Here is a 21,694-nt window from a genome sequence, read left to right on the forward strand (position 1 = left end):
GGCATTAAACATGTTTGAAACAAGAAATTCATGCTCCAGTATTTAAAAATCACCTTATTTTGCAACTAGCGTCCCCCCACCTAATCATCGTGCCACGCCGCGTCCCCCATATTTCATGAATACTAGATATGGCATTAAGGCGCCAATATTATAATACCTGTATTCTGGAGTTAAGAACAGCGTGTATTTTATTAAGTTCAGACAATATGGATACTTTTGGAACAACCCTCCTCTCTTTCGATTTTTGGTTTGTCCTTGGGGTATGGTCACATGATCCTAATCCTTACAAATAGAATTTTGTTGAAATACCACAAATATTAGCTGTTATGTTTTTTTACCTTATAAGAATAATTGAATGTTCCATGCAAATATTTTGTATAAAAACTTTTTTGTATCATGCTGTACCATGTTTTTGTCAGATCTCTTGTGACGGTGGGACTGAATTTATGATTTTTTTTTTTAATTGAATGTACTCTTTAAAAAAAAATTATGATAATAAATTTATACAGTGCTTTATACAGAGGTGAAAATAGAATCTATGATAAAACAAATAATTAGTTGTCTATCATTGTTAGAAAGGCTGAAACAAGTGATATCCACCGTGCTAAAAAATTTGTCTCCCAGTGAAATACAGGATATAGCTCATGTGCACTTTAAATATCTAGTAAGTACTCTTCAGAAAAGTGCAAAAGTTATTTAATGAATTATTATGGTTATTATATATAATTATGAAAAACAATAAATTGAAAATTCTTTTAATGGGCAAATATTATACATGGCATCATTAGCATAGTATAATTTTCTTTTTCGAGAATGCATACAAAACGTAATGTAATGCAGTTAGATTTATATAGCGCTTTACGCCAGAGTCTCAAAGCTAGTGTGGACTAGCTCGTACCCCAAAGGGCCTCTTCGTGTCTGAGCTACCTGGTAAACTGGTACCAACAACAGGGGCTGTATTTATAGTGCACATAAGCCAATTGTGTACACTGGGCCTACAGTTTCCTTATTCGAGACAACTTGTTCCACCATCAGAATTGTAGGTTAGCGCGCAGATATTATAGCTGTACATTGCGATGCCCCTGCCCTAACTGCTCAGCCATCTTCTTTCCATTCATTACTAATGATAATAACGCACAAGAGATAATGTACTGTACTGTCTTTGTAATTTAAGTGTAAATTAAAGGGAAATGTGCTTAGCATAATACCCTCAGAAGTATTTTAGTTTTTACAATTAGCTGGGTTTTGGTGAAGGAATACAGTTGTTAAAGTTTTGATTCCATCGACAATATAGTGTAGAGTTAAGAACAGATGTACTGTATTTATAATATTTTAACTGCGCATTCCAATGAATATATTTGTCCAAATTCCAAATATAAGGGCAGCAGATTTCCCTTATTTATTCAGATGAGAAGACATGTAAATTATATTTAGGTCCTCAATCTGGGTTTATAATCAATCAATTAAAATAATATACAGTATATATAGTACTAGACATTACAGTTTGTACACTACTGCATTAAAAACCAGCAGTCACTGCGATTCTATGAAGAACGCGATGACGCACGCGCAATGGATCATTTTTAATGACTCATTAAACTGCTACCGGCAATCAGCAGACAGCGTTGCATCGTCTGTCACTAACAGAAATCGGAGTTTGGATTTAGTGTTCAGTTATGTCAAAATCGCTGGGAGTAACTTGCGATGGACCGGCTCCCATCCAAGGAAAGTATCGCACGCTTCGTGCTACAAAAACTGAGGTGACCCCTATGAGTCTTAATGGCTCCTAAAATGATTTACTGTTTATTTTTATGTCCATGAGAAGAATATTGCCAAGACCTGCAAGAGAAATGTAATACAGTATACTTGTCAAAAAAACAGTACCACATTGTGGAGAAGCATGTGTATATTACTATTATAATTTCTTACACTGCCACTTTTTCATTTGACAGACACAAGATGACAAAATAATTGTATTGTTTCTGATTAGTATTATGTTATGACTGTAGATTTTAAGAGCCAAACAGAATAAAGAAAAACATTTTGAAGTACAAAAAACATTCAACTTTATTGTAGTCACTTAAATAGTAAAAAGAAAATAATACATATATTTATGTGAATGTATGTATATATACACATAGGGAAAGTTTGTAATGGTACTTGGTGAATCCTTATTTATCCAACATGATACAATCACCAGGTATTGTGGTGTGAGGTGAACGTAAATTACTTTGTCTACTTAGTAAGCAAGGCTGAATGAGTACAGCTAAACATAATAAGGAAAATGACGAAATAATGGTAACATCTAGGTTTAAGTGTTAAATTTGGCAACAGTTAACTTGAGCGAGTACTCAAGTATGGATTCAAATTGAGTGCACCCTTAGATGGCAAAGATTTTTGGCGCTATTGGGTGTTCCACGTAACGATAAGGCGATTACAAAATGAGTGTTCCCAATGATGTCAACAGTTAGGGTGATCGGAAGTTGAGTGTACCCTTTAATAGGACAGCTAGGGCAAGTGCAACCCATGGTGGCAACAACTAGGGTGAGTGCAAGGTAAATATACTCATGATACAGATAGCAAAAATGTTAGGGTAAGTGCAAGATGAGCGTACACCAAGTTATGACAACAGCTACAGTGAATGCAAATTGAGTGCAAGCTGAGTTGTGGTGAAAGCCAAGGTATTAAGTGTAGATCATGCTTGGTATAAGATCAACGCATAGTTGTTATAAAGGTACAAGTTAAATAATGACAGAGATAATCAAATACGGTAATTTTTTTTTCATAAAGTGAAAAATAAAACTGACTAGCAGCAGAACAACTATAGTGTTCTGGTCAGTAATTAACAATGTTTAACGATAATTAACTAATCAACTAACTTATGTACAACATTTATGGTATTAAACACTAAAAAAAGGAAAGCAACATTTCCCTGAACATTATCAACCAATCACAGATTGATATGTAGTACTAACATGGCAATGTCAATAATAATGTATTGGATAAAAGATCAGAATAAATTGTAATAAAGAAGATCAGAGAGTAAAAAATCTAATAATTTACAATTTCTACCAAATTTAATCAAATACCAAAAAAGCACCAAATATCTGAACACAAGACTCCGAAACCTCTTCCATTTGTAGGAACAGAGATTCTTGAACCAAATTTTTAACCAATATTCGCAGTACCAGCCAGATTTTTTATCTTTATTTGGCTTAATTCAATGGTTACGATCAAACATTGCAAGAATAATATTCACATAATAATGTTAGGATCTTCTATCCATGTTTTGTATTTTTACAACAGAAGCACTTAAAATGTTAACATTTTCACGTGTGCAGCTTCCTCAATTTGCCAGCAAAAGTACGCATACCGATTAATAGTCAACAACCGTATTTCCACTTGAAAAAAAAAAGTCATAATTTGATTCCTATTTATTTGCTATCAAATGCAGTCACTAGGTGTAAAAACGTAATTTAATACCGAATCTGATAGCAAATTATAACGTTTTATAATCGTAGTGTAAATAAGGTTAGTGTTACAGCATGCTAATTATAAATCTGGTAGACAACTTTGGATGCTTCACCAAAGACAAGCAGCTGAAAAGGCTAGAACCACAACCTTTCCTTTTTTTTTTTTTTTTTGCTTTTTTGATTCACCAAGAAATATCCACGTATTCTCTAATGTGGAACCAAATAAATTTCTTTTTCACCTGAATACCTGATCATAGGGAACCTTTTGATAGATCAAGCTGAAGAGTATAGAATTTTGCATGAAACGGACAAAAAAGTACTACCGCAAGGTAGGTGGCGCCCTATTAGAATTCAAATAGATTTAAAAATTCGGGCATAGACGCAGCATGCGTTCGATACGAACAACTTTTAAGTTCTTCTGAAGAGCGCCCTCCAGATCGTGGTAGTACTTATCGAGAAAGGATTCAGTCGGACCTCTTCCTATTTTATAATCTTTGATCAAGGCTAAAAGATCCATTAATATTAAGTATACAGTTCATCCATAATCAATCTGACCAATCACTAGATTTTGTTTACATTGCCTGATATTCAAGGACTAATTACTGGAATAAAATTTGATTAGCATATCACGTACCATTTGTACATACTGACTTATTCAATCATTGCTATTTTATCCTCACACAATCTACATACTGTACTGGCTTTTTGTTGAGTTTGCTAATTTCACAGCATAACTACTTGGAATAATATATTGCAAATTTGTTGGTGATCTTGTACAAGATGTATTAATTTACATATCAGTTGGTGACAACCAATGTGTTTATCAATCAATCATAATGCTGGTGACATAATACAGTAGTGCCCACCATTCAGGGTGCATGGTGTTTTTAAAAAAAATCACTTTATTCCAAAAGAACATGGCGCTTCTAGCAGCAAATCCATAAACAGCTCTCTGTACATAATGCCATGAATTAATTGGAAAATGTTCAAATGTGCAGTTTTCTAAATCCTGTTAACATTAGTAGGTGTTCCACTAATTAATATTACTTTATAGATTATTTTCCAGGACATTCGATGCTTTCTTAAATTCATGCTCTCCTACAGAATTTTTATATGCATTATTTGCAAAATTCCGTTATCAAAGACAAAATTTGAAATAATTTGTAAGAGCTCTGAAAATAGAAGGGAGAATATTAATAATAAAATAGTAATATTATAATGAGTGATAAATTGATTTGTACTTCAGCTTTAAGTTCATCTTACAGAATTTTTTTGAGATAATTTGCAAAATTCAGCATCTACGAAAGAATTTTGTTGTAGGATCATGGAAAATGAATTAATTAGCTGACAAATAAGCATTCAAACAGCTGGGCATTTTGAACACACAATTATTTCCCACACCTTGGTAATTTGAGCACAAGAACATTAAAAACCTGTGCATTTTAAGCACATGAAAATGATGCACACCTGGGCATTTTGAACACATACACATTTCAAACACCTGTGTATTTTTACACATGAACTTACCATATTTCATGAACTTAAAAATAAGTTATTAAATATTAGATTGCAAAATCATGGGACAAATTTTGTATGAGAAAAATGTTTTCCCATTTCCATTTTCTATGAAGTTAAATTCATAACATTATTACTAAAAAATATTCATAGAAAAAAAAACAGCATGATGAATGTGGACTTTACTGTATAATCATTGACGACGGAGTAATTAAAAAATGTTTCAACAGTGGTGCATACATACAATAGTTTTCATTGCAACCAATGAATTACTTGTACTGTACACTTAGTCCCATCTTCGTAGTAATCCACCATACAAAACTTTGAAATAAAGTAAATATTTTACAGACATTCGATCCAGGAATACTATACAACATATCAAGTGGATTCCTTTAAAAAAAAAATTTAAAAAAATCAGATTTCACAGAAATCTACTAAGACTTTATGAAAAAATAATCAAAGATATATTTACAGTAAATATTTACCAATACAGTTGAACTTGCCTAAGTCGATTCCAAAATGCCATTGAAAAATTGTTCGACTTAGTAAATATTCGACTTACAGATTGTCAATTAATGGAAAACACAACAATTTGGCATGTAAAATAAGTTCGACTTAGAAATTATTCGAGTTAGGCAAGTTTAACTGTACATGTACTGTGGCTGTGGAATGAGTGTGAATATTATGGCCTTAGTGATCAAAAATCACTTGCTGAGTCTATCCAAAGTACTTGCCTCTATCGTAGAAACTACATTTATGTGCAACGCTCAAAGAAAATAATAAAAGAAAGGTTTCTTTAAAGGGGGCTGCCTGGCCACAAAGGAAGATCTAATGAATAAAAAAAAAATGATATTTGTCAACTTGGGTAATCAATGTACCACTGTTTTTGCAAAGAGAAAATTCCCAACTTTCAAGACATGGCAAGAAATTATCTTTTGTGCTGGGGCAATTGGATTTTCTGTTATATTTACCAAAACATATTTCTTTTCCACATGACTAGGCCACCAATATGCGGCTTGATTGTATGCTAAGAAATGCATCAGAGAGTATAAATTTTCCCTAGAGTTGTACAAAGAAGATATAGGGCGCATCGAGCCAAATCAGCAAATTTGCTATTAACAAACTGACAGGGCTCTGGAAATCTAATAATATAAAAAGCATGTTTTTGAATGTACAATTTTAACATTAGACAGACCAGCCCCCAACATTATAGTGCAAATGTCATGTTATCTAAAGCATCCTCGACTTGCTAATGACGAGGTGCTGTCATGTTGGCATGGTTTGATTATGTACGCTTTATACAAAAGTGCGCACTCTTGTTATTTTACACTCTATTGATTTTGATTTATATTTACAGATTTTACATCGAAATGGAACATCAACATAAATGGCTGTACTTGATGGCAATTACGTAACCCAATAGAAATTCGCTCACATCAGAATCACACTAAAAGTAGATTGTGGTAACAAAAAGCGTGTTCCAATACGCACTGTTGTCGTTACAGAGTTTTTGTTTGGTAAAGAAAACAAAATTGCTTGAATAACAATACTTGCGCTAACTCATAAACTAACAAAACCTACTTTGATTGTGTTTGTTATTTCATGATGTGAGCAACGGTTTGTACCCAAGACCCAAGACTTTGATTATGCCTGCTTAAACTGATGAAACCTAGTTGATACATAGCAGCAAAATTTACTTCCCGGAGAACTACAAATTAAATCCTTAAAGAATAATTGTCAACAATATAGATTACAATGACATATAAAGTATCTGGAACTGATATAAAGCAAACATTCTTCTTGGGTCTACAGAGAAATTTATAAAATTTGGTATGTATTAGAACTGGCATGGTGGGCTGCTTCTGAATGATATATAGCTTTTTGAAAATAATATTTAGGAAATAGTAACATTTTTGAAGGGCAGTATCATCCTCTGTGACACAGTAATCAAACACAGTTGCCATGACCTACCTCATGACACATAAGTTTTACGAATAAAGGGGCTGATACGGCCATTTTATATGTTGCATGTGGAACTCCACAAAGTCGTAAGTACAGCTGCAGTTTCCATGCATCGGGAAATAAAAAATGCCAGATGCACCAGAGAATTGCTGTTTAATCATTTGGTTGTGGATAGATCCACCGAAATACCCGTCTTAAGCTGTGCACCTGTGGGCGATGCACCATATTTCACCAAACGTGATCATGGCAATAAACATGGAGCCCTATGGTGTCGGTGTGAAGACCGGTAATTTTTGTATTTTCTCTTTCTCCTCTGTCTCATCGTCTCTGGCCAACATCACAGTGTGTCCGTACCCACATGCAACGCTGTGTATGAAAATGCCCTCTACCGTCTTCACCTCCTTGGCGCAAGTTGATGAACGTGGCCCGTTCTCACCGTAACCTAATTCACCATATGTTGGGGATGGACCCCAACTAATTAGGCTTTCATCAGCTGCTATTACAATAGACCGATTGCTATGGGAAACAATATTCCAAAATATAAATATTTCTTTTTAATGAGTCATGATATATATATAATCAAAATCTTTTACAAACAAGATATACTTACTGCCTTGAAGTAACTAGAATAATTAAATTCAATATTTCAATTTCCTATTGCTTTTTGAATCAATTACGTTAATAGGCTTCAATAGAAAATAAAATTATTAATTAAATAATATCAACATGTATGTATTTTTTATATGAATTTCATGATTTTTTGTTAATCTATGCAGTATTCCTTTTTTTCACATTTCTATATTGTATTTTTAACTTTCTTAAAATTATTATGTTTTGTGTTGTGCTCTTTTTCTATTTTTATGGTGTTTCATTGGTGTATTTAATTTTCATGTATTTTAACATTTCTGTCTTCTGCTAATGCTTTATATTTTTATATTGTAAGTATCATGTAATTCAGCCTCAGCAGCAGATTTGATATAAATAAAGAAACTTGAAAAATAAACTTGAAATGAAAGTACTTCCATCTAGGCAAAAATGTAGGCAATTTACGGTGAAAAATTTATGTTTTCAGTGAGCTTGTAAAAATTTTCACGCACTGCTTTTGTGTTTTTAATCTCAGTTTTAATATTACTTTTATAGATGATCAGCATCTGGGCATACAACAAAGGGATTTGGTAGCTGAAGATGGTACATAAGTCGCACACATAGGGTTAGCCTGGGTTCCAGGCCCTAATTTTAGGTTACTCACTCTTTATTGTGCACCATACCTAATTCATTTGGCGTCCCATACTCGAAATTCATTTTTTTCGGATTAGGGCCTGGGCAAACGCTGTCTGATCATTTATGCGTACGATTTAACACATCAAATGTGGGATATGGTAGGCATGATTTCGGCAAGCCCATTTATCCAAATACGGAATATAAGATTACGTCATTCTTTTCGCATTCACAGTGTTTTACAAGTCCCTTATTCTGTCTCAAAATTAACATGCTTGTTGGTGGTGCTGTCCAGAATGAGAAAAAATAATAACAAGGGACTTGTGGCAAGTCTTACAGGGTTTCAAATATATTTTCGTGGGCCGCAACAATACTGCTGTGAGGTCCCATATGGCATTTTTGTAATGATCATCACAAGTTAATTTTTGCAAATACCTATATTAACAAAATTTAATGCAACATTATTTTACCTGCATCCGACACTTCTTATGTTCCACCCGTTAAGATCTTGGACAGGCTTAGGGTACATAGTTGCTTCACCAGTAGTCTTGGCTTGACCCCAGAAGAAAAGCATACCTTAAAGAAAAAAGAACACAAATTCAACAAAAGTAATCTAAAACTTATTTGGTTTACATGGCAGAATATTTATTTAACAAGCAAAATGTAATGTTTTCAGCGGTGTGACAAGGAAATAGAACATCAGTTACGTCGTTGATAGTGTATTTTACCATAGCATTACATTAGGCTATTTGGTAAATCCTATACAAATAATAACTTGTAACTTGTATTCTAAGTCAATCATGTAAGCTATTTGTCTTGCCATCTAATTTATAAATAGTGCATGTCTGTTTGACCTCTATTTGTTTGAGTGGGGAAAAAAAACTACCTTTTCTTGTGTGGTCCAATGTTTATAGCTTCTAACTGCAAGCAAACCTAAATTCTGACACTTGTACCGTATGTGGGTTCATAGAGAAAAGATAGAAATTAAAAACCAAACTTATTACCTCTCAATTAACTTTTTGCCCAATACTCACCAAACTCTGTAACAGCCATGGAGTATGCTGACCCACCATGGATGGACTTGACCCCTCTATTGGGCATATCAAAGGGCTTGAGTATGCGTGGAACTGCTTCATCTTTTGGTCCCTGGTGCCCAAGACGTCCATATCCACCAAAACCCCATGTGAACACTCTTTTCTGGATGTCCAAGGCAACCTACAAAAACGTATAAGGTCAATGTAATATGTTTATTATATCATCAATAATACATTTCCTCATACATTACTTCTAATATACATCTGACTTCTTAACCTCACTACATTCTATCCTTCACATCTACCCCTCCATAACCTATCAATTATCAAACCTGCATGAAAAAAAGTCGACAGGAACAATTAAATATCTATGGCTTTTTGTAAGGGCAGATTTTTTTATTGGGATTTTTTTTTTTATATTGTCAGGGTTGTAGCTTAAGGGTAGGTGGGTGATAACATTGGTAAAGCGTGAACTTAAAGGAATGCCAAGGGGGTTAATAAAGGTGGGTGGAGGGCCATGAAATCAGCATTGGACTGGGTGAAAAATTAAGACTGGGTGGCCTCGCCCACCATAACTACATCCCTGAATGTTGTTCACTCCCACCACTTCGGAACAAACCTGTTTTTTACCTGGTTCCAAACATTTCCATTTCCTGTCCCTTCCAATCACATAAATTATACCCACTCTCCCCTGCGTGTCACTTCTTAAACCTAGCAATTCCTACATCCTTACAAAATGTATCTTCATTCTGACTTACAGTATGGTTGACACCACATACAACATCTTTGATGAGCACCCCAGTCAATGGCTTGACTTGGCCTTCGCGAGTTCTCTCTATGTACAACTGGATTCGCTTTGGAACTAGCTGGCAGTCAAAGGTCACTTTCTTGGACGTCACAAAATACTGACCATCATTATCATGACCTGTTAAAAGATTATATGAATTATTCATTTTATTTTATATTTCATTATACTATATTCATTAGGGACATGGGCCAAGAATTGTCAATGGAGACCTTTCTCCAGTGTCAATCCAACTTAACTGACCAATCAGAAACAGGGCAAGGAATACGCACATGTTTGTGTACTGTATGTTTTAACACTGACCTTAGCAACAATATAGAAAGGGGCTGGGCTTAGCGGAAAGGTCCTTAGTGATATTAGTGACAGTCTAATAACCAGTTTACAATGCAAAGAGCAGAATAAACCTGTGTTCATTCCGGAGTGATCTTGGGTGCATTTCCAATTTAAATCTAACGATAAAAGTCTGCATTGATCCCGAGTAGCTCCCATTTTACACCGGCAATGAACTCGGGTTCAAGTACCACCCTCAATTTTTGTTACGATGGATTCGAGTATCTCGTTGTGAAGAAGCAGCAATTATTGTAATTATTGAAGCAATGTATCTGCAAATTTTTGTTTTTAATTATGTGCATTAAAATAGCATTTTTGATATCAAGTCTATACGGGAGCGCAGGAGGTTTAATTTGAAAAGTGTCTTGGCGTAGCCCTTTGCTAGCATAGTATAGGGCTACCTGACCGTTACTGCGGTAGGCACTAGGTAAGGTCTAACTCCGGGAATCAAATTCAGTGTTGCTTACACTGGCGATTCCGGGATGTACCCGGGTTGTCCAACACTGAATGCGTCCCACATATCGAACCCGGGCAACCAGGGAGGTATTTTTTGCCATTGATACTATTGGGAGTTTCTAGCCCAGGTATTGTAAAATCCCGGGTTGTGTCCGGAGTTTTGCTTGCAGTGTAAAAGCGGTCTTATACTCAAGAGAAGCTCGTATTAATAAAAGATACTAAATAACTTAGCGGAGATTGTGGTTGAAATTCATGGCATTTGACAGCATCCAGCAACCAAAGGTAAGGATAAGCCAAGAGAACCTATTTTTAAAAACTCTGGCATTAATCTGTCATTACCATAAATGAAATAAATATATCTGGGAAAAAAAAATTGCTAAGATATATATTTACTATCAAATTTTGAAATAAGATGTTACAGGCAGATAGACATTACCTAATTGGCTGTATTCTGGGTGACCAAATGAGTACAGACGACCTTTGAGGTCAACAACCATACTGAAGTCTCCGCCGCATGCTACTCTTGTGATTGGTTGACCATCGTATAAAATCTGAAAATGAAAGAGGAATTTACATTTTAATCAACAGTGACAAAAATTAAAATAGCTGGGATGTTTCTTTTCCTAAGCAGATGTGTTCAATTGAAACAATGCAAATCTGTTAAATATGTCTGAGCATGTGCTATTTGCTGCAGAAATCGCTGAACTTCTCACAGAATATATACAATTAGAATGACCAAAACACTTATTACAAATCATACTACATATTAACGTAGTATGTATTTTATTGTATTAATTAAAAGTTTGAACAGCAGTAACATTCGACACTGTGTGTGCGCTGAACCGTGGAGATCTCTTGTTCACCGGTTCAATTCCAATCACCGCTCTCCTTGTGTTTCATGTAGAGGGTTGAATGCAAGTTACGATAGCGCACCGTCTTTTGGATGAGACGTTTAAGCTGTTGGTCCTGTGTGCCATATGGCCTATGTGCACGTTAAAGAACTCTTCGGAAAAGAGTAGGAGATTGTGTCCCAGTGTACTGCCCACTCACCACCAGAAGGACCCCACTGGAAAGAAGTCTTCTTTATACTTTCGTGGGTTATCCTTTGTGTTTACACTGAATAAATCCATCCATCCATCCATCTTTGACACAGGTTGACCAAAGCTTTGTCTACACCATCAAATTGTATGCGACAAATAAATGTGATATGCCTATATTTGGATGTAATATGACATCATCATACCCAAATATGGACACATCACACAAATCAATAAAACTGAGTGTAGATAAAAACTTTGCCCTTTATTTTGGTACAAAAATTAACATAGCTTCAGTTACTTATATTCAAATTTTAGGTTTTACGAAATTTAATATTTCATACCTTTTGAGGTTTGCCAATCGATGTCTTCTCATCTTTGTTTCCCTCACATTGGAATCCAAGCCCAAGTTGGCCAAATTTATTCTCACCAAATGCAAACACTTCTCCTTCATCTGTCAGGAAGGTATGCAAAATTGAATACTGCAACATTTAATTTGATAAATCAGGAATAGATCTACAAAATCAGCCAATCCACTTACACCTATGAGCCAGGCATGGGGATCTGCCAACAAGCATCCACGAGTATGCCACCCAGATCCCAAGCTAAGCATAAAGCTTTGTGCTCACTATCAAATTTTATGTGACAAAAAAACTGATATGCCCATATTTGGGTATGAGTTAACATTATCATGCCCATATTTGGGCATATCATACAAATTTGTCACATAGAATTTTATAGAGTAGACACAGCTCTACAAAGCCCACATATCCCTACACATACATACAAGAGAAATATACAGTCATGTTTAAGAACTTACTGGTCAGGCAAAGAGTGTGGTTGCGGCCACATGCAGCCTCCACTAAGGTGTAATCCTTAAGTGTTTCGATGAGTGTTGGGGTGTCCCTTCGGATAGCATCACAGTGTCCAAGCTGCTCCTTGTCATTACGGCCTGGAAAATAAAATGCAGCAATGTCAGTTATTTTTTAATTTTGAACATATTCGCTGGATGCAAGTTCACATCTGATAGGGTTCAGCAGGGCAACGCGAACTCTACAAATATACGACTATTGCATTGCACGTAAGCAGACATGCCAACCCTACATGGCCAACAAGAGAAGTCTGAAAAACTTCTGAGCGGAGTTTGGGCAATGTGAGAGAAGTATTCCTAAGACATGGTACCAATGTGATCGGATTGTAAAATGTAACCATTTTGACTCACGACAGCAATACCGCCGTGAAAGACTAGGCCCTAGGCAGAAAATCAACACCACACCAATCGCAACAAGCGTACCGTAGGCATCACCTACAGTAATTTTGATTTCAAACTGACAGGATACTTTCTGTTATAACTTGCATGTTTGGGTGTGTTTTAGCTCCTTTTTTGGAGGAAGCTCAACATTACCAATCATTAGATTATCATTTTTATTCGGAAATGCGCGATATATTTCAGATGGCCAAAATGCGTAAAAAGCAGGGATTTTTTACCAAAATCGGAGTATGGAGTTTTGCTTAAGTAAAAGGAGTAACTCCGCCGAAATCGGAGTGGTTGGAATGTCTGCGTAAGGTCGCTGGCAGTGGTTGCCAGAACGTGAATTCTCAACCTGGCGGTAATGATCTAAATATAACTACCAAATATTAGTTTGTGTTTCACTACAGTTGATAGAAATAACTTCTATTATGGTGGCGTCCTTTATGCCTTGGTGAGTGGAATGGAACTAGAAAAAAAAAATGCCTAGCAGTCAACGTACTAAACAGGTTTTATTATGACGAGGAAATGCCTTGGTGAATGGAATGGAACTAGAAGGAAAAAAAAGGCTTAGCAGTCAAAGTATTAAACAGGTTTTGTTTACGATGAGTAAAAGTAGAAAAACTTTCTGCATTAACTTACCCCAGCTCATGGCCTTGCCTTCTTCAGTCACTAGCAAAGTGTGGCAAGCTACCGGGCCAGAAAACACTGCCTTCACTCGAACCCCTGATAGGGCCGATAGACGGTGAGGACTCCACAGGTTTCGACCACCAATAGGGGAACTACCAGGTACACGGGCATGCTTTGGGACTTGACTACGTCCCGTCAGATCCCAATTGGTACCACCACAGAACAGTAGCTCACCTGCAACCGTTGAGCCTTTCAATCTCTGAAAAATAAAAATTAATAAATAATTATAATAATAATAACGCCTATTTAAAGATTTTCTAAGCCACATAGAAAGGGCAGGTAAATTACCAATAGTACTAATAAATACTTTTAAAATACTAATAAATAAATAATTTTGGTAATGGTAATGGTTTGGGACTTGTAAAGTGCATACTACGTGGTCTCTGTGCGCTTAAATTACACGAAAGAAAACAAACCAAAAACTAACCAAGCGACCTAAGAATAAAAAAACCGTGAGAAAACAGACTATCGCAGGGGAACCAACATCACCGCACCGTTTTCCTGCAATTTGAGACCACAGGCAAGCAGTGGTTTGCAGGATTCATAACTCACAGATGCTCAAGTGATGTTGGCGTCTAGACTAGCCTATCCTAGAAAAACTAAACGATGGAAGTAAAACAACAAAGGTAAAACAACAAAAATGGAAAATTTAAAAAGTTTGAAAAATTTTGTGCGCCTATAGTGGCAGAGCAATGTACTATTACTCAGAATATAATCATATTCTATTTCACTGCTGCACAACGAAAAAACATTCTTGCCTATTAGTACGCTCTTAAGTCATCTTTTAACAAGCATGCAGACTGCAAAAGCAAGGAACGTGCCGTGTAAAATAGATTCCAATGCGTGACACAATGTCGTCACTTTTGGTTGACGCGATCAATTTCTAAATTTCTATTCACTGGCATTTCATTTACAGTAACAATATTTAAAGCAATAATCGGGGAGGAGGAGAGGTTGTCAGATCCCAAGGGACCCAGAGGGAAGAGTTGGCACTTTGCTGTTTATCCAAGTACCCAGTAAAAGTTTATTGAATATATAATTAATAGGTAATAACATACATCATATTTACTGCCATTTATAAACAATTTATTTGGCATTTAGGCTGAATTGTATTTTGCCATTGTTGAAGGAAGATTTAGATTTACTTTATTGATTCATATTTATTATTTATTTATAATCTTATGCTGTCAGTGTTATTAATAAGTAACTATCTTCTTTTTGTGGGTCTCTTATAAACCCTCTGGGATTTCGTGGAGGTCCTTTTATCTTCTTTATTTTAATTTTATTGCTATTATTGTATGTGTGTGCTTTTGATGAATAAACGATTGATTGATTATAAATAAATATGATAATAACATTAAACCTTTCTTCTTTATCATCAAGTTTTGTTTAACTAACTTATCTTATTGAAAGAATAATAATCATGTAGTAAATTATAAAAGCATATTATCAGTTTCAATCTACCAGTAAAATTAAACAATGCAGTGCATTATTTTTTCTTTGTGATGAAATAGCATTAATTTATGTTTGGAATGGTAAAGACAATTAGTGTGCATCATTTATCCACACTAGATTACTTGATACAAAACCACATGCAGGGTTTGATGCGAGGTCACTGACCTACTGGTGTCAATGTCTCCTAAGACACATAAATAATTACCCATAAAGCAATTACATTATGAATATTCCATTAATTGTGCACATACTGTATCTCAGTCTACACATTAAACTAACTGAAGATGTGATATTTTTTGATAAAATTTTGTATCACTTTTGTTTATCAGTTAAGGAACAATAAATTCATTGATTGTGAATAACGATTACTATATTTTTGTTTTAAGTAGATGATGATGTGTTTGTAAATTGTTAAATTTGTTGATCTCTTTGATTAATGTATATTGAATTTGACATAAACATTTAATTAATTATGATAGATAAAAAGAAGGTTGTTCCAAACGTCAACATTTACAAAAATATTAATATTCAGTAAAATAAAATGTACTCATTATTATTAATGTTTGGTTGAAATACCCTTAAAATCTTCCAACTACTTTTATCAGATTCTATAATAAATATTGTTAAAATATGCAAATAAAAAAATACAGATAGATAACTAAATTAATAAATAAATCTCATATTTTTTAACACAAATTCAAATGAATTTTGTCAAATATCGCTACTTACAAAATATTACTTAAAACCATACTGCTAGTGGTAATTTGAACAAGGCAAGAACTAAAATGAATAATAGTACTTTTTAGTAGAAATCTTTTACAAACCATGATTTTATTTACAAATGTTTCAACTTTTTAAGGCAAACAACAAACACTATTGTCCTCTTAGCATTGTCCTCTGTTAACATCTCTCTATTGAATCATAATGTAAGCCTATAATTGTAATTAACTGTGCATGTTTAGCCAACATGTGCCTGATGTTTTTGGCAATTTGGGTGTACCTTCGCGTAAGTTGGCATTAGTTTATGACACGTTTGATATACAATGATCATAATTGTTAGTGGTTTGCTGGGGTTGATTTTTTTTATTTTGGACATGTTCAAAATTCTGAACGTGTGACAACTGACAACGTATCAATACGATTTGTATACATTCATTGTTTGAACATTGGGCATATGTGGCAAAGACAAGCCAAACCAGTCACTCGTCGCAAATCGTGTTTCAGAGAAAATGGCCAAAGCATGCTGGAATGTCAAATTTTTAAAAATCTTTTTTATTGCTCTAAACTACCCTTTACATATCTATACATCGTTCTATGCTGTTATTTTCCCCATTTTTAATGTTAAAACAACACTTTTTAAGGATTTAATGATCGTTTCTGCATGAGAAATGCATGAAAACATAAACTTTGAAGGCTGATTTCTCATATATTGTTCTTTAAACAGCTGTATGTTTAAACGCTTGTAACTTCATAAGGAAATGTCGGATTTGAATGATTTTTTTACCATTTTATAGCTACTATTTTACTCTCTAACACTGTATTAATAACTCAAAATTGGTTTTTGCGACGAGTGACTGGTTTGGCTTGTCTTTGCCACATGTTTCTTTTTCGTCTGTTGTTCGTCCAAATACCACCAGGCCATCCGAAACTTTGCCATGAGAATGCAGTGTATACCTAGACCAATTGATGTGAATTTATACAGGTTATTGAATGCAGATCTAACTACAGGTATCATCAAAATCTATCAGACAGAGTAAACAATAGAACCATTGTAAGCTAAGCCCTATAAGAAATAAATCATTGTGTGTCTCAAATAGGGATCTCAACAGTTGAGTTGACATAGACAAAAGATTAATACCTCACCTTGGAAATGAATATATAACATGCCTTTGTTTAATACTGAATCATAGAGGAGGATACAAGACCCTACTGTACTGGCAGTAATAGTACATAGATTTGAGCTGCAGCATGATGTTTAAGATACACTAGGGCTACGGTCGGCAACCTTTTACTCCTTAAGACCCAGAATTTTTTGCCATAGCTTCCCACGACCAAAGACCTCCAGATAAAATCCAGGGGCGGATCCAGAGATGTCTGAAAGTGGGGCCGATCAAGATAACACCACCCTGGGTGGAGGGGGTGTCAATGTTCCTTAATAGTAGACAAATAAGGAGCTGAGGATGTGAACGAGTGACAACACTGTAAAATTTCAAAAACTTTATTAAAAGACCAAAACAAATATTTCTGTATATTTTGAAACAAAAACACTATTTAAACAAAGGCGGTCTGACTGAGACTATAATAAAATAATATTTATCATTTGTCTCACAGTTAATTGATATCACCATAAGTACTGTAGCAAAACAAAATTAGATGTGCTTAAAAAGTTGGTTCGAAGACATCTCCCGGGAAATGACTTCTTCCAATTTCGGACCCTGGATACTAAAACCTGGTTTCCTTAAAAAGTGCTACATAATCGCTATGTGTTGTCAGTAAAATCATTGCACTGTGTTGCTTTCCCTAATCAGGAATGCTCCCTTATTCAACTGACCATCAGCGTTGCCAAAGGAGTTGCCGATAGCGTGTAGCAATTTTATAGAAATCAGGCTTTAGCTTCCATTTTGTACTAAGTCCTATCCTTTCAATAAAATGCACTTGGATTATATTGATTTGGGTGATTAACATATCAAGAATAATGTCAGTGCCTGTACTGTACATTGATCAATATCATTATCATATGTAAATAAAATATTACCATGAGCTAAACAGCCAAATCGGGAAGGAACCAAACCTCTACAAGAGCTGTGATTCAGTGGTGGCTACAGAAATTTTCTGACGGGATGTTCGACAGGGGGACCACACAAAAGGGGTCGACTAAGAGCCTTGGCCATGGTCCCGGAATAAAAATCCCTGGTAGAGTTCATTGGGAGAGTTTTTGTGGCTTTGTATGGCCAAAATTTGTGCATTTTAAACCACAATATATAGAGAATGGCAATTGAAGCCTTATTGTGGCATCGGATAACTGGGGGTCCAGGCCTGTCCAATTAAGGGGAGGGGGAAATTGCCCTCCCTGACCCCTGTGTGGTTCCCTACTCCTTAACAAAAAATCACTTAAATTTCTGTACTTCTGTGGAAATATTCGGTCATCAAAACAATGTACAGTAAATACAATCCTAACAGAAAAACACAGAAGTGTCTTTTAGTAGATAGTGTGTGATTTGTAACCTCAAGATGCCCTATTTTTTTTATAAACCCTATAGAAGAGTTTAGGTGTGCAATTGAGCGGCAGTGTAATCACTCGCCTCAAATCGTAAGCTATGATTCCGAATGCTAGGCATAAGATATGACAATTTGTTTTATTTGCTACTGTACACTGTTTTACACCTGTAGTAACATATTTCTTTCAATTTTTGCACAAACCGTGCACCAATGCAAAAATTAGTTTCCTACCCTGTACCTCACAGTTTGAGGTAGGAAAATCATGTTGGCGTTAAAAGAATGTAACACAATTGTGAGGTCTCACCACAAAATGAGACGCATCGTTGGTGAAATCATATTGAGATATTCACCAAAATAGGTCAAAGGCAACATTTTTACAAAATTTTGATTTTAATGTTTTCGAATTATTTAATACTTATATTTTATGATTGTGTAGTTGTTAAGTGAATTTTCTTACTAAAACAGTGTTCTCTGCGCACATTCTGTAATTCTAGTATTATTATTTGTACAGGTTAGTTTATCTTTGAGGCCGATTTTCTCAAAACTTGGTTCTCATACACCTAAACTTTAAATGCTAACATCTCTGGATCTATTTATCCTAGGGAAGCCATTCAAAGAAGAAAAATTAAAGCTTATAATGTGATCTACCTATCTATTAAATATAATATAACTAAATTTTTGATTTTCTAACGATGAGACCAGTTTTTACCGGGCTGACCAAGCCGTCGTACCGGGCGGGGTAATAAGAGAAAAGAAAGAGGGGAGAAGAGGGAGGGAAAGAGGAAGAAGAGGAAAAGAAAAGAAAAAGAAAAAGAGAAGAGAAAAATAAAGAAAGAATAAAAAGGAAGATATCATAATTATCAGACTCACAACACCCTGCAACCCCTTCTCCACTTCAAAAACTGTCATAACTCCTTTGATCTATGCTGCCCGATGGCGTAACCACTGGGGGACAAGGCGAAAATATCTATCTTTGAAAAATCTTCCCCACCCCCATATAAATGCTCTTTCATCCCCTGAAAGTGCCTAAAAACCTCAAATTTCACACGCATTTCTTGTTAACATGGCCCAATTTCCTCTAAAAATTGCACATTTTAGGGAGTTCTGATCAATTCCAACGAAATTAGAATTAAAAACACCGGGAGACAAGGGGAAAATATCCATCTTTGGAAAATCTTTCCCCACCCCTTGACAAATGCATCCTCTGAAAGTGCCTAAAATTCTCAAATTCTTTGCGCGAATTTCTTGTTACAGTAGGCCAATTTCCTCTATAAATTGCACATTTTAGGGAGTTTTCATCAATTCCGACGAAATTAGAATTAAAAACACAAAAATATTTTGCGCGCTTGGCACACATTTTTAGGGCTTTTTTAGTTTTATCCTTTTAAGTTATTTAAACACATAATAATGTAGTCCCAAACTCAAGAAAGACAAATTTAAGATAGATCATTTTAACCTAAAAGAAGGGCCTCAATGTGTATAGATGGTGAAAGAATATGTTTGTAATAAATAAAACCATGATGAAAATGCTTATATTTAGTTTCAAACACACGTGTGTGGCCTATATTATAAATAAGATAAGCCAGCTATGTCATATTGTTTTCTATATGGGGAGTGGGGTGGGGTGGGTATGGTAAATTACTAACCGGGAAATGAGGATTGTATGTTATTATTATTATTATTATTATTATTATTATGTTGTAATGATGTTGTTTATACTGTTCTTTAATTTTATTAAAGAGGGCCCCTGAATATCAGTTAACCTACTGGGCTAAACTAGAAGGGTTACCCTCTTTAAAGATGGTTGAAATAAAAAATTAAAAAAATAATAAAAATAAATACCCACTCTGACCCAAGACACCTGTTACGCGCCTGGTGTTACGCGCTTGGTGTTAGCGCCAATGTGTGCCCTTGTGCGGACAGGAGATGTGCCCCCCCCTCTGAAGCTGGAAACCTTGTTTTTGCAAAATAAATTGATGCAATTTGCTATTACTGTATAGGCCTAATCAATAAATTCCTTATCAACCGATATAATCTTAAACATTCTTGGAATTGACATAACATTACTGATGTCGTACACACCCTTCAGTGTGAAATGTGGCTCTCTTTGCAAGAACATCTAACATCTAAGGAAAGAAGAGCTTAGATTGGTACCAGATAAAATAATTTTATCAACATTAATACATTATGCTAATTTTCATCTTTGTAAGTGCATAAGACAGTGCAAATTATTTCTGCGACAGTCTTCTGAAGTGTGTAAAGCTCCATTTTATCCCATACATAGTCAAAATATTGGGGGATGATACAATGGACCATCCCCCCTTGTCAAAAAATTGGGGGGGGGGTATATCCCCCATCCCCGGGATTTACGCCTATGGATGACTCTCATTTTGTAGTGAGACCTCACAACTGACTTTTGTGCCATAATTATTACAGGAGACAAAAGTAAAATAGCTGCAAATATACTTTAATATAAAAACAATGTTAAGGAGTACACTGATAATTACTGATGTAATTGTCTCTAAAATCAATACTCGAACTGATTTCCTAACTAAACACAGGTACATACATAGGGACAGGAAACAGGGATTGATGACTCATTTAATTAGTAACTGGTCATCATAATTTGGGAACACATGCTTTACTGTTACGTAGTGGTGGCAACTTCCTGGAGGATTAGTAGGAAAATACAACCTCAGGAATGTACATACAGTTAGTCACAGATTGAAACACTACTACATGTATGCTCTTGGAAACAAGAGGGGTGAACGCCTTGGGTGCCATGCAACTATAGGGTACTATGCTACAACATAAAATGCAAAATTTATATTAATCGCACTATTTCATCCAAAGAACAAATTTTTAATTGTTTTAATTTAATAGTCTGTAGCCTTAAATACTTTTAACAGAAGAAAATATGGAAATGAGAAACTAGACCTCTACTGGATTCTTCTACCCAGGGGACGGATCCAATACATTTCTTTAGAGAGAGCTCAAAAAATTTATATTTTTTAAATTCCTAATTCAGGTAGAAGAAATGTTTGAGACTTTTATAATGTCTTGTCCTGTAATTTAAAGTGATAGTCGTTGCATTTTTGGTACACTCCCTAGAGTCCAATTACAGTACATTACAAGTCAGGAAATTGCATTTTTTTTTTTTTAAATCAAAATAGACATTTAATAATCCACTGTAGCACTGATGCTCTATTATTCCTGTCTCTTATACACATCTAGATGTGTATAAGAGACAG

The 21,694-nt window shown here is 35.1% G+C and overlaps 1 protein-coding gene across 2 annotated transcripts in view; it reads right to left on the reverse strand.

The window, feature by feature from the left end:
* Nucleotides 1-481: 481 nt before the first annotated feature.
* Nucleotides 482-21,694, reverse strand: part of LOC117109408 (protein RCC2-like) — a 24,658-nt gene continuing 3,445 nt past the window's right edge. For both annotated transcript variants that reach the window (XM_033251759.1, XM_033251758.1), the window contains exons 2-9: nucleotides 13,722-13,968; nucleotides 12,651-12,782; nucleotides 12,175-12,284; nucleotides 11,230-11,344; nucleotides 9,961-10,127; nucleotides 9,203-9,383; nucleotides 8,639-8,744; nucleotides 482-7,466 (exon numbers count right to left, since the gene is read on the reverse strand). In XM_033251759.1, the coding sequence (XP_033107650.1) occupies nucleotides 7,214-7,466; nucleotides 8,639-8,744; nucleotides 9,203-9,383; nucleotides 9,961-10,127; nucleotides 11,230-11,344; nucleotides 12,175-12,284; nucleotides 12,651-12,782; nucleotides 13,722-13,968 (1,311 nt within the window). In that variant the 3' untranslated portion in view covers nucleotides 482-7,213. The remainder of the gene's footprint in view (nucleotides 7,467-8,638; nucleotides 8,745-9,202; nucleotides 9,384-9,960; nucleotides 10,128-11,229; nucleotides 11,345-12,174; nucleotides 12,285-12,650; nucleotides 12,783-13,721; nucleotides 13,969-21,694) is intronic.

Source organism: Anneissia japonica, unplaced genomic scaffold (assembly GCF_011630105.1).
Source record: "Anneissia japonica isolate Jap-2015-1 unplaced genomic scaffold, ASM1163010v1 scaffold287719_len1884721_cov185, whole genome shotgun sequence".
Taxonomy (NCBI): Eukaryota; Metazoa; Echinodermata; class Crinoidea; order Comatulida; family Comatulidae; genus Anneissia; species Anneissia japonica.